Raw genomic sequence first — 13,585 nt, 5'->3', positions numbered from 1 at the left:
ATATCGTCCCAAATTTGACAATTTTTTTTCAAAAAAAATTTCGGTCCAAAATTTGACAAAAACGTTGTACAATACTATATCGTCCCAAATTTGACAATTTTTTTTCAAACAAAATTTCGGTCCAAAATTTGACAAAAACGTTGTACAATACTATATCGTCCCAAATTTGACAATTTTTTTTCAAAAAAAATTTCGGTCCAAAATTTGACAAAAACGTTGTACAATACTATATCGTCCCAAATTTGACAATTTTTTTTCAAACAAAATTTCGGTCCAAAATTTGACAAAAACGTACAATACTATATCGTCCCAAATTTGACAATTTTTTTTCAAAAAAAATTTCGGTCCAAAATTTGACAAAAACGTTGTACAATACTATATCGTCCCAAATTTGACAATTTTTTTCAAAAAAAATTTCGGTCTAAAATTTGACAAAAACTTACAATACTATATCGTCCCAAATTTGACAATTTTTTTCAAAAAAAATTTCGGTCTAAAATTTGACAAAAACGTACAATACTATATCGTCCCAAATTTGACAAATTTAAAAAAAAAAAATATTCGGTCCAAAATTTGACAAAAACGTTGTACAATACTATATCGTCCCAAATTTGACATTTTTTTTTCAAAAAAAATTTCGGTCCAAAATTTGACAAAAACGTTGTACAATACTATATCGTCCCAAATTTGACAATTTTTTTTCAAAAAAAATTTCGGTCCAAAATATGACAAAAACGTTGTACAATACTATGTCATCCCAAATTTTAAATCTTTTTTCAAATAAAAATTTTCGGTCCAAAATTTGACAAAAATGACATATATGCCATCCCAAATTTTTGGGAAAAAATTTAAATGCCAAAATTTGACAAAAAACGTCACACTATACTTTCTCACTATGTCATCCAAAATTTGATGACAGTAAATACAGTTGTACAGTTTACACTTCTGGTCTGTATCCAGTAATGTCCAATAAACATTTAACAAGCTAAGTAGCTCCTGGATTAAAACTATCAACTGTAATTCATTGCGGGCCGCCAGAAATGTTTCTGCGGGCTGCCATTGGCCCGCGGGCCACACTTTGAGAACCAATGCTCTATAGGAACAGGGCAAGTTGAACATGTAGTTTCAGTACAGTGGGTTAAACCAAATGGAAAAGTGACAAGGGCAGGACCACACATATTGGCTCTCAACTGACTCAGCATCTCGTGCATCGCACACTGCCTTGCATATCCTCTCGCTACTGGCACGACTGTGGTTAAACATGCAGGAGTGTATATCTGTCACATTTCTACCACACTGCCAAGTTTGAAGCGTGTCAAGTGAACAATTGGAGAGGATTATCAAATCTGACTTGATTTTAACGAAATTTGTAACCGTAATTTTCAATGTTTTAATCCTGACAGAGCACAGACTGGACTGGACGATCCAGTCAAGATGTCAAGACGCAGGACCACACACTTGGCGTTTAAACGTTTTTAAACAATTTAAGCGGGGAGATTCCAGGGATTTGGGATCTCACAGAAACTTGCGTGATTTAACGCGACTTCAGAATATAAACAGACACGGACTGTCGGTTAATAGCTGTTGTGTGTGTGCGATGTTTTGTGCTGGGGAAACTGTGGATGAAGTCAAGGCCGAGAAGACAGAATCAATTGGACTTGTACAAGTTATGGTTCTTAACAAAAATTGGTTATTAGAGCCCAAAATCAGAAGGCACCAACGAAGGTCGGAAGGACCAGATCGGGGACCAAAATCTGACCAATTATCCTCTCGGGGCGGGCTTAAGGAGCCACTAAAGGAACCAAGCGTTTCTGGCGCATCAAAGAGATGCTAACTGTTGCCATGACATCGAAGCGACCTTTTCCTTATTGTTCATCGCACTGATCAATTTCATGGCAGTCGAAATTGTGCATATGCTTCTTTGTTTAAAGTCATCAAAGGACAGAAGGAAGTTTGATAGGGGGCGCTGTGCAAAAGATGGCGCGGAAGTGGCTATCTTAGCTTAGCGACATCTGCTGCATTGCTACTAATATTATAACAGTGCAGCCAAAATATTTGCATTAAAAATTTTTTTTTTGCAGACTGCAAATCACGTTTATGTTTTGTAATCATGTTTTGGCATGTGGCGCCACCTACCGCCGTCTACCAATCGTTGCAGTCAGTAGAGTCTCAGCTGCCGAGCAACCACGGGTTGCCAGTTACGTCAGAAAACGAAACCTTAAAAGACCTCGGTATTTTGAATTTGAATGTAGTAACCGTTTTTGGCCACATTCTTACATATAGCACCTTTAAAAGTTGCTAGAAATATAAAGCTCTACAAATAGAAATAAAAGTGAATTCAACTGAATTGAATCCTTGAGTCCTCTGTGTTTTTATGACAGAGAGATTCCAGACAGATAATGTCCGTCACTGTCCACCATGTGGTTTTCGACACTTTGCGGGCAGCGATTATGTCGCCGTGTCAGCGCGGCCCCCGCAGAATCTTTCGCTGCTTCCTCCGCGTCCCGTTCGTACACAAGGACCCGTTTCCCGTCGATCTGCACGACACCGTCTCGAGCCAACGCGCACAAAAACGCCGTTTCGATTTATTCATCTGTTACACATTGCCGCTATTTCCTGCAAATGTTGCCCTTATGGAAACTGTTATTCTGCTGCCACGCCTTCCAGCCAGAGGCCTGGATTTATTTCGAGCCAATAAAAAAAAAAAAAAAGGGGGAAAAAACCTGACAAAACAAATATTTTTGCTTTAGATCACACGATCACCTTCTGTGTGTGTGTGTGTGTGTGTGTGTGTGTGTGTGTGTGTGTGTGTCTGCGCAGGGAACGCATACGTAAAGGTCTGGAGGAGCTGCAGAGGGTTCTTCCAGGAGGAGACACCTTCATGCACGAGGGCATTCTGAGGGTGAGCAGCGCGTCCAACTCCCAGCGTCTGGCATCAAAACACCACTGTGTCCAGATCATTAAATGACTTCTCTGTTTCATTGACTGTAAAAAAGGCCACTGTAATAATCCAGTTTTTTTTTTCTTTTTCACAGGCCAGTGAGCAGATATATTATGGAAACACTGAAGGTAACTGTTTTTTTCTTTACACTGCACAAAATTATTGGACATATAATTAGTTAGAGAAGATAAACACAACACTTCCAAACAGTTGGTCCGTACTAATTTAGGGTAAAAAGGGCATTTAAATACCTGTGCTGTAATGTTACTGTACTTAAGTACAAGATTCACGTATCTGTACTTTACTTTTACTCCACCACATTTCCTCGACTATCTTTGTTACTCGTTAATACAAAATAAAATTAAAAGAAGAAGAAGAGTTGGTAATGGTCTGTATTTACATAGAGCATGGGAAACATGGGAAATTGAACCCACAAACTTCTAGTTCAAAGACACTACCGCTACCACTTAGCTACCATGGCTAAATGCTAACTCCTCACTTTAAAAAAACAACAACAACTTTTAATTCTGTATTTGATATCTTCAGATGCAATAATGTTGTTTACTTTTAATGTTGTGTGTTTCATCTGAAAACACAATATGTCAAGCAATACTATCAGGCCACAAGAATCTTTTATTATTCCATTAAAATGCTGAAATGATTGGGGTTTCACTTTCCGTGCACTTCCTTCGTTTATGTTTTCACTTTGACTCCGACCCGTTTGTGTCCGTCACACTTAACTAGTCACTTCCTGTGTGCAGCGTGGGCTCTAAGCCACTGTTGCACTGAGAAACAGCGAGCGAGAGTCACGTGGAGGGTGATATTAATCAGCGCTGTGTGAACTCCCGTTACGATGGTTTGAACGTAACGGACATTTGTTTGTATTTAAAAATGACGTCCTACATTTCTACATTATTTTATGATGTTTTCTATGTAATTGAAGTGTCTTTTTGTGTTTACTTTGTTGGAGTGTTTGCGTTTTTCCTCTCGCTCCTGACTGAGCGCCAGTTTTCCCATCTGGGCCAATAAAAGTGAAGTCGAGGCGAAAGTGAAGTGGCGTGCTTATTATTAATGATTGGCAGGTCCGCTGCATTCCTCTAGGAAGTAATCAAAAGTTTGGGTGATAAATATTACAATAAATTCGAACTGTGATCTCTCAGATAAGCGATCGAGGCAGGTTATTTTTGGAAAGCGGTGACCAACGTTCGTTTGTCTGCGCCGCAGGTTATCGCACCGCCAGCGTCATCATCGCTCTGACGGATGGAGAGCTGCACGAGGATCTCTTCTACTACGCCGAGAGAGAGGTGAGCGAGCTAAAGAGGCTTTAAATGGGTCATGCAGTACGTGTTATATATACCTAAGTGTGGACCTGATGGACCACATCAAACACCAGCCTGTCAGAACTTATTTGAAGAAGAAGAAGAAGACTACTTTGATCCTTTAGAGTCAAAGCATCTGGTCAGGTTGAAAACATCTGCACTGGTATCTGTTCGGTTCCAGGCACTAACAGGTGAAGGTATTTGAAATCCCTGACACACGATGACGGGGAGGAAGTGTGGCTGACATTCACGGTAGCTTAAAGTGCCGCCACTTGGTAGCCGTGGAAGTTCTTTGGAAACAAAGCGTGTGTGTTGTGTTGTGTTATCGCGGCATCTGCGTGACATTTCCATTTAAAACGTGACTAACGTTATTCAGACGGGAACACGGTGTTGTTGCTTCTCTTCCTGTGAAAATCCCCCTCGAAAAAGGTCAGACCGGCTCATTTTTGGTCAGACCGTGTTGTGAAATGCAAAGGTGCATGTGATTGAACCCAGGTGTTGATCTTTACCACCCCCCCCCCCACCCTTGTTTTTGCTGTGATTCTGTGTTTTAAACCTGAAAGGCCAATCGTTCGCGGAGTCTGGGAGCTTCGGTTTACTGCGTGGGGGTGAAGGACTTCAATGAGACACAGGTGTGTGTGTGTGTGTGTGTGTGTGTGTTTTTCTTTCCTTCTTAATGTCTGATGACATCTGGGTAAATCATATAATAACCCAGACGGCATGTTCGAAGCTTTGTAAATCCACAGTGTTATGAAAACATTGACACCGATCTGCTTTACATCTCAATATCGACACCCTCTGCCAAGCCTGTTCTCATTCTTGTGAGCCTCGACAAGGACACATTAAATATCAATGAGTTGTTTATTTTTTACAAAGCATTTATCCAGGACTATTTTCCTGTGAAATGTGCTTCTATAGAACTATGATTTCGCCAACTCTGCTTATTATTTCCATGTGTTCTGGCCTACATTTTAATCAAGTGTTTCAGAAAAAAGTTATAGTTCCTCTTGCTTCTTCCCTTTAGGAGTCACCACTGCCTCCATCTTCTCCGTCCTCTCCCCTGTGTCCTCTTCTGTTGCACCAACTGTCCTCACGTCCTCCTTCACAACATCCATGGACCTTCTCCGTGGTCTTCCCCTTTTTTTCCTCCTGCCCGGCAGCTCCCGTGTTGACCAAACCATCTCAACCTTGACTCTCTTACTTGATTTCCTGCTGTCCCTCTATGCTCCTTTCTAATCTTGTCCATCCTGGTCTCTCCCAACGGAAATCTCAGCATCTTCAGCTCTGCCACCTCCAGCTCTGCGTCCTGTCACTTAGATGGTTGACCTAAGTATTCAAAGTCATCCACTTTCTCTTCTCCTTGCATCTTCACCGTACCACCTGTCCCACTGACCTTCATTCCTCTTCTCTGCAATGCATCCCTCATACCTCCACCTCTTCAGGCTTCCAACCACCTGCCCCGCTACTATCACTAAAGATTACAATATCATCTGCAAACAACAGAATTATAAATCCCCAATTTGAGCGACTACAGAGTGACGAAGAAAGAAGAAGTCCTGGACAAATAAAAACGTGGTCGGTAATCGTGTGTTTTTCCTCTCCAGCTGGCAAAGATCGCTGACAGCAAGGATCACGTTTTCCCTGTAAATGACGGATTTGAGGCTCTGCAAGGGGTCATCGATTCGGTGAGTTTTCCCCCACTTCTGTCCACAAATGCATTCAAATAGCACCATGACCACAGTATCAAGGTCATATAATATCTCTACTACTTATGCTATTGGTAGACTCTGAGGATTTCCATCCATCCAATCAAGACACAGATTCGTACTAATATATATCAGTTGTGGTTTTGACTAATAAGGGTGAGTTAATGTGATATTCAAAATCGAAAGTCACTGAATCAGATATCAGCAAAAGCAAAAAGACAAGTGTAAATAAATGTAAAATGACTATCAGACTGATATTGGCAGTTGTAAATACTCAAGGCTGTGATTTTGGGATTCCCAAATCCTCTAAAGCCATGAAGTGGAACGGTTCAGTTTGGTACAGTACGGTACGTATTCTTTTGCGTTCTCGTTAGGAATAGTACCAAACAAACACACCCTACAGTTCCATTTTTTGGCACCCTGCCCTTGGAGGGTGGAGCTCCACCCACAACAGTAACTTCCTTGCATCACCTAGCAAGAAGTCAATGCTATTTTAAATAGCACTCTATCTACCACTAAAAATAAGAAGAAGTAGAAGATGCCAGCAAACAGCAGCCAGCCATTGCTGTCTTGTTTGCTGTTGTCGCACCGATACGACGTCACCCTTACGTATATCCACCGACGCGGCGATCGGGGGCACAGTCCGTACTTTTTCTCAGATGAAAACACAAGCCGGACCCAGGGGCTGTACCATTCCAAACAGTACGACAACACCTCAGTGCACTGATTAGTACACAGGAAAACGTAATAGGGTTAAAAGCGTCACAAGTTATTCCATGCACAGAGCCAGGCCCTGGTACAAAGCTTTTGATCAGCGCGACTCACGTCAGGCCAAACGTGGGCTGTATCTCTTAAGACCCGGGCCTTAATGCGGTCGACTTCACTTTTGTAACCGTGAGCTCGAGAAATGAAAAACAGCTTGCGACGGAGGAGCAGTCGCGATTAGGATATGACGTTTGTCGAGAAGAATCAAACCCCAGACCTGCAGCAAATTACCGGCAAACTCTTGCATCTTGGTCACGTGAACGTGCACAGATTAGTCACCACCTTGGGGACGGTTTATGTTCCTAGAAAGCGTTGTGTACAGCTAGATAATATTATCAGTAAATTTCTTCTCCTTCACGTGTTTGAGGAAATACCATAGAAACGGTTGATTTAATAAGCCTTGTGTTGACCCCCTCATCTCCACAGATTCTGAAGAAGTCGTGTATCGAGATTCTGGCAGCGGAGCCGTCAAGTATCTGTGCAGGAGGTAAGAAATGTTCTCCCCTGTTCATCCTCCTTAATGCTTAAGAAATGAAATCATCCGCAACTCTTGACTGGAAAGATAAAATAGCTTCTCGTCAGCTCCAAACACACGGATCTACGACCATAAACAATAGATATTTCTCTGCGTAAAAAGGATTTAACCAAAACTGTAATATATCAGCATCAATTTAGGCATTTTGACACAGATTGTAATCCTCGCCTTTCAAAGCTACTCAGTCATAACATATTTTAGAGACCAGTGGATGATGTGGCTTCATCAAACTACTGGAGATAGGATGAGGAGCTCGGACATCTGGGAGGGGCCCAGAGTAGAACTGGTCCTTGACGTCAAGAGGAGCCAGTTGAGGTGGTTCGGGCATCTGGTCAGGATGCCTCCTGGACACCTCCCTGGGGGAGGTTTTGGACACGTCCTTCTGGGAGTAGACCTCTGGCCGACCCAGGACACGCTGGAGGGATTATATCTCTCGTCTGGCCTGGGAACGCCTTGGGATCCCCCCCAGGAGGTGTGGGCATAAGTGGCTTGGGAGAGGCCAGTCTGAGCTTCCTTGCTAAGGCTGATGCACCCAATAAAATTACCTCTTCAATGGTCGCCATTTGTTTGTTGATGCTCTGCCCTCTAGAGGAAGTATTGTGTAATGTCCGTACAAATGCAGAAGACTCATACCAAGGTATGTAGGGTAGTGACGGAGATAATGATGGACGTAAAACAGACGAAAATGGAGTTTAAATGGGCCTTAAAGATAAGTTTAAGATTAAGAACATTGATATTGTACCTAAATAAATTAAGTTAAAGGTGCCATATGTAAGAATGTGGCCAAAAACGGTTACTACATTCAAATGTATGGTAAAAGGTCTTTAAGGCTTCGTTTTTTTACGTAACTGGCAACCCAGGGTCTTTCGGCAGCTGAGACTCTACTGACTGCATTGAATGGTAGACGGCGGTAGGTGGCGCCACATGCCAAAACATGATTTCAAAACATAAACATGATTTGCAGTCTGCAAAATATTTTTTTCAATGCAAATATTTTGTCTGTACTGTTGTTGTTGGTGAGTTCAGTTTGTTATATGAACATTATTCCTGAGTCTCTGTGACATATTAGGAGGATTTTATTAATTTACATCAAAAGTAAGCATGTTGTCTTCAAATAACTGGGTAAATTTAGTATGGATGAACTTCAAAGTGATTTTTCTCAAAGTTTGTCAACCATTTTCTTAATATGTCAGTTATTTTTTTTGTCGTTTTCTTGTCCTCACTCAGAGTCCTTCCAGGTGGTGGTGAGGGGCAATGGATTCCTCCATGCTCGAAACGTGGATAAAGTCCTGTGCAGCTTCCGAATAAACGACACCCTGACTAAAAGTGAGTGACTTAATGTAATCTTAGTGATCGAAGCTGATGACACTGTAAGTTTACCATAAAAACAACTGGAACAAACTAAAGATAGCAGTGGCGTAACTTTGCTTCGGGCGACACACGCTGTGTAATTTCCCCCGTCTGGAAAACAGCCAGAAACAGAACCACACACGAGGCAGATGCAAGGAAAAGGCCTCAGGTTTTACGAGCCGCTTCCCCTCCACGATCTTCACCCAAGTGTCTGTGACTGTAATAGTTTATAAACAACCACTTCCTCTCATGTTCACCACAGAAGCTCTCGTGAGGTGCTGCTTCAATTACAAAGCACGACGTCCAACCAGAGTCGAGGCACTAACTCACCGTCTGCTCCGCTTAATAGAGACGTCATCAACAGACGTGAGCCACTCGATTCTCAAGAGAACCGAGTCTGGAACTAATGATTTGACCTCATTGACCAACATTTATCCGCAGTTTATTGCTTCTGTCAACTGTCGTTTACGTTGTTTCTTTTAACCTTGATTCATTAACAGGGTTTTTTCATAATCGATTAAATAATCGGTTGTTTATTTTCTCGATTAATGTACAAGAGGACTTGTTAGGTCAATAAAATGTCCGAAAATGTTGATCAGGGCTTCTAAAACCTCAACATGAAAAAGTTAACTATCAACATTTTTTCAGTCGTAATGATTTATTTGAAAGATTTAGAGTTCTAAAACCGAATAATCGGTTATCAAAATAGTTGCCGATTAAATATGTCAACGATTAATAACCGGTGAAAACTGCAGTCCGAGTAAGATACGACTGTACGTTATAGTAATAGTGGTGTGACACGATATAGTATTGTACGATATATGATACAGAATGGCACTGTATGATAAGTTGTGGTGGTACAACACAATATAATACAGACATACAGACTAAATAATCCTTAACCCGGTTAATTGGTAAAAGAACCAATTAACCCTAAACAACACTGGCTGAATCGAATCACAACTAGAACGGAAGTAACCCGGTTAATTGGTAAATGAACCAATTAACCTTAAACAACACTGGCTGAATTGAATCACAACAAAGACGGAAGTAACCCGGTTAATTGGTAAATGAACCAATTAACCTTAAACAACACTGGCTGAATCGAATCACAACAAAGACGGAAGTAATACTGCACACAACACAAATCGTACACACCCAAAACGTGGTTAAAAAAAATACTTAAAAAAAAATACTTTAGTGATTCCATCACCAACGACACAGACGTCTAAAATCTTCCAACAACAACATAAGAAGTATCAACGATGAACCAATTTCTGCGTCGCACAATTTCAGACAAGTCACATTCACAAATTCTCTGGAACCTGTTCACTTCAAATCAGGGGGGAAACTTTTATATTAAAAATATTTAGATAATAGTCAGCCCACCTGGAGATTGATGTACTATAGGAAAACTATAGTTTATATAATATATAATATACTAGCTCGAGGCTATGTCTATGTCCTCCATGGACTCGCTCGCGTTCAGTCATCAGTTTACTTTGTAAATGGTTCCAAGGCGTTGGTATCTGTATATCTGTGTAACTAACATGTGCCGAGCAGATGAACGAAATTAATGTTTGAGTTTGCGTCGCCAGGAAAAAAGTAGCAGAAGATACAGTCAGGCGCTCGGGGATTTGGCAGGTTCCCTAACCCACCGCACCGTCCTCGAGGCCGTCGTCCGTTTTCGGTGACAGATTAAAACTACAGCGTGTTAATATACTGTATGTATAAAGGAGAATTCTACACTTCTATATATCTGTCATGCATTAGCGTGCGCTAAAGTATAATAAGCCCAGCCCCCCGTCACTCAGAGCGGCACCGGTTGCCAGACCACCAGTGCAATTACGTACAAAAACAGAGCGCACACGGCACGTTTTATTATCTTCAATTAGCTTTTTGACGGGCCACACAGTGGAGCACGAGGCAAACACGGTTGCCTCGCAGTAAAAAAGGTTCCCATACTGGTCTTTTTTTTAATCCGGTTTCTTCCCACGCGTCTTATAATTTGGACAATCTAAGAGATTCCAGGATCCAAATCTCAACTGGGATTGGCATCAGAAGCTTAAATCTTCTGTAAAGAATCAGTTCCCACCAAAGTGGTCGCCCCCACTTTCACACACACTCCGCTCTACATATGGTGTTAGTAGGGGGGGGGGGGGGAAGCGGTCATTTATTGTGTGATTACTTGCATCGACTTCCTCACTCCTGGGGTATGTTCTCCCTCTGCCAGGATAAGCAGACAGAGTTGGGCGACAATGCTCGGTTTGAGCCTCGCTCCTTAAAACAAACAGCTGTACAAGAAGAAAAGGAAGAAGAAGAAGATTCTGCCAGAAAAACAAAAGACGTGGTAGAATCATTTGTAGTGGTAGTGTAACAAAGCGCAGATTTTTTTGAAGAGACGGTTTGTTATTTGAGTGAAAGACGTGACTTCTGTGCACATGCATATGGATTATCTGATTGTCTGCCACAATGGATTAGGATATAAGGGGCAAAAATAAAATGGTCCCTTTCTCTCTGTCTTCTTCAGTGGTGAAGCCTTTGGTTGTGGAAGACACATATCTCCTCTGCCCTGCACCAGTGCTTCAAGATGAGGGCATGTAAGTCGTACGGCTGATTAAAGTGAACGTGCGGTTTTTATTTGACTCCTTTTAAATTGCTTTTTCGATGACACATGGCGCATTTTTTTTTTCCAGGGCAGCAAACCTTTATGTCAGTATGAATGAAGGTCTCAGTTTCATCTCCAGTTCGGTCACCATAACCACTGTGGGATGTGTGAGTACAATGCAATCACTATTATTATTATTATTATTTACAATAGATAGATGGATAAAGCTATACAATTAAAGATACATCAATTTTTCTGCGTCTGAAACAGGCTGGGATTGAATGTGAGCTTTATAGCGATAAGGTCACAATGATGTGTTTTTTCACATTTATTCCACTGGTGCTGTATTTATTTGGCCGTTATTTGACATTAATTAATTTTATTAAAATAAAAAGCCGACTTCCCGGACACATCACGCAATAACAACAAGCTTTTAACTACAATTTCATTCAGAAAACTTCTTAGCAGACTCTAATTTCGCTGCTCCTGTGGTCGAGACGTTTTTCAGAGGGGTACTGAGACTTTTTAGGATTGGTAAAGTTCAGTATTTCCAACACAAAGCTGCCATTTTCAAGTAACCGTTGGCAGCCTGGGGGTCCAAATGCTACTCGCTGTGTTATAACATCAAAAAACATTCAAAAAATAGTTTGTGGCTCACCATTAAAAATGTCATTGTGAATAGTGAACAGTCTGCACCATTGTTGTCGCTGCACATTTCACACACATGCTCCTTTTAAGTATATGTATCGACACACACACACATCCTACTGTACATGTAATAATAATGATAATGTGCAGCTTTTAGCGTTGACATTTTGATGTCAATAGCGCGACAAACCAGTAAAACCGACTCAAACGGTGAAATGCAAAGTTAATGCCAACTCGTCCAAATGATGGATGCAAATTAATTATGAAAGCACAAACAGTCATTGTCTACAATAAAAAAAAAACACCAAAGAAGCCACTTTTCCGACATGAGGCATTGAAGCCAGTTGAAGTGGTCGACATGGATTTAGTGCTCTACTTCTTCAGGCCGTCTGTGTTGATGTGTCTGTCTCTGTTACAGTCTGATGGGACCATCCTGGCCATAGCTCTGCTCATCCTGATGCTGCTCCTGGTCTTGGCTCTTCTCTGGTGGTTCTGGCCTCTGTGCTGCACTGTGGTGAGTTTCCCCAAACCCCCATTCTGGTAATAACGTGCACATGTGCTGCTTTACAGTTAGTCACTGGTCTAAATAGCTTCTTAAAAACACTACAGTTGATAAAACCTTTGGTGATTTTTCCTGTCGGTGGTGTTTTATTCTTCTGCCTCAGTTTGGTCTTCATTAAAGGTACAATATGTAGTATTTATGGGTTTATATAACCCAAAATCCACTTTTTTATACATATTATGTGCTCCTGCATTGTCTAGTCGCTGTATAATAGTTTTTGTTTCATTTTCGTAGTGTTTCAAAAAGTCATGTTAAATAACATGGTCGCGGGCCGCGGTTGCATAGCCACTGTTAGCAGCGAGACGCCATGTTTCTACCGGAGCCTGTAAGGACAAACGCGAGAGAACAAATCAAGCGTCGCTTTACTTGTAGCTGAAGTCCCGCCTCCCCTCTCTTTCCGCTTCGTCTGCTACGGCCGCAGTAGCTCCGCCCTCTCCCTCGCCTCACGAACCTCATCTGCTGACACGGAGGAAGACGACGAGGACGACATTTGACCAGCTGAGGATACCGTAGCGCTCAGGGAAGGGAGGGGGTGAGCAGAGCAGCAGGTCTTTGTTGTAAATTTCAGCCTCTCCTCTAGATGGCACTATAAACTACTTATTTCCCCTTTAACATAATTAGTGTCACATTATTTACATGCTGCGTCCATCTTGGGCTCTGTCAAGCAATACTAACAGACCTGAAAGTGGGAGCGTTTGTGTGTATACAGCAGCAGTGCAGGGACAAGAAGTGTCGGGGTTTTTTAGCAGTAATATTTCTGCTTATCATCAGCATTATGGTTGAACCACTTTTGGAAGGCAGTGGCGTTGCTTGTGGACAGCACAGCGTGAGATTAAATGTCTTTTCCAGGTCTGTCTTGTCTGGCTAACACTCCCTTAAGGCATTGTTATTCACGGTGAGAGGGGTTAGATGTGAGTCAACAAGGGCATTTGGCGCCGTTAAAAATCCCTGCAGCTGAATTTTGTGGAGGTCAAGGCCACGGAGTGAACATGTGTTTAAGTAACTACGCTGCTGCTGAATCAGTTTGCCTCACGGCAGGTGATCTCCAAGTCTCAGCACGGTTATTACTGCTACATATCACACCTTTTTTTTAACTCATACAATCATGCATGTTTTAATAATACGTTGTTTTATCGTGTTGTTAACATCAA

At 41.6% G+C, this 13,585-nt stretch overlaps 1 protein-coding gene across 1 annotated transcript in view; it reads left to right on the top strand.

Annotated features, from left to right (window-relative positions):
- antxr1a (ANTXR cell adhesion molecule 1a) overlaps positions 1 to 13,585 on the top strand; it is a 34,840-nt gene that overhangs the window by 6,178 nt on the left and 15,077 nt on the right. The window contains exons 4-13 of the mRNA XM_083904900.1: positions 2,821 to 2,902; positions 3,036 to 3,069; positions 4,166 to 4,245; positions 4,824 to 4,892; positions 5,865 to 5,945; positions 7,158 to 7,218; positions 8,494 to 8,592; positions 11,147 to 11,216; positions 11,313 to 11,391; positions 12,291 to 12,386. Of these exons, the coding sequence (XP_083761026.1) occupies positions 2,821 to 2,902; positions 3,036 to 3,069; positions 4,166 to 4,245; positions 4,824 to 4,892; positions 5,865 to 5,945; positions 7,158 to 7,218; positions 8,494 to 8,592; positions 11,147 to 11,216; positions 11,313 to 11,391; positions 12,291 to 12,386 (751 nt within the window). The remainder of the gene's footprint in view (positions 1 to 2,820; positions 2,903 to 3,035; positions 3,070 to 4,165; positions 4,246 to 4,823; positions 4,893 to 5,864; positions 5,946 to 7,157; positions 7,219 to 8,493; positions 8,593 to 11,146; positions 11,217 to 11,312; positions 11,392 to 12,290; positions 12,387 to 13,585) is intronic.

The sequence above is a fragment of the Microchirus variegatus genome (assembly GCF_963457635.1).
Source record: "Microchirus variegatus genome assembly, chromosome: 18".
Taxonomy (NCBI): Eukaryota; Metazoa; Chordata; class Actinopteri; order Pleuronectiformes; family Soleidae; genus Microchirus; species Microchirus variegatus.
Note: the sequence above shows the minus strand (reverse complement) of the source record. Positions and strands in the feature narration are given on the sequence as shown.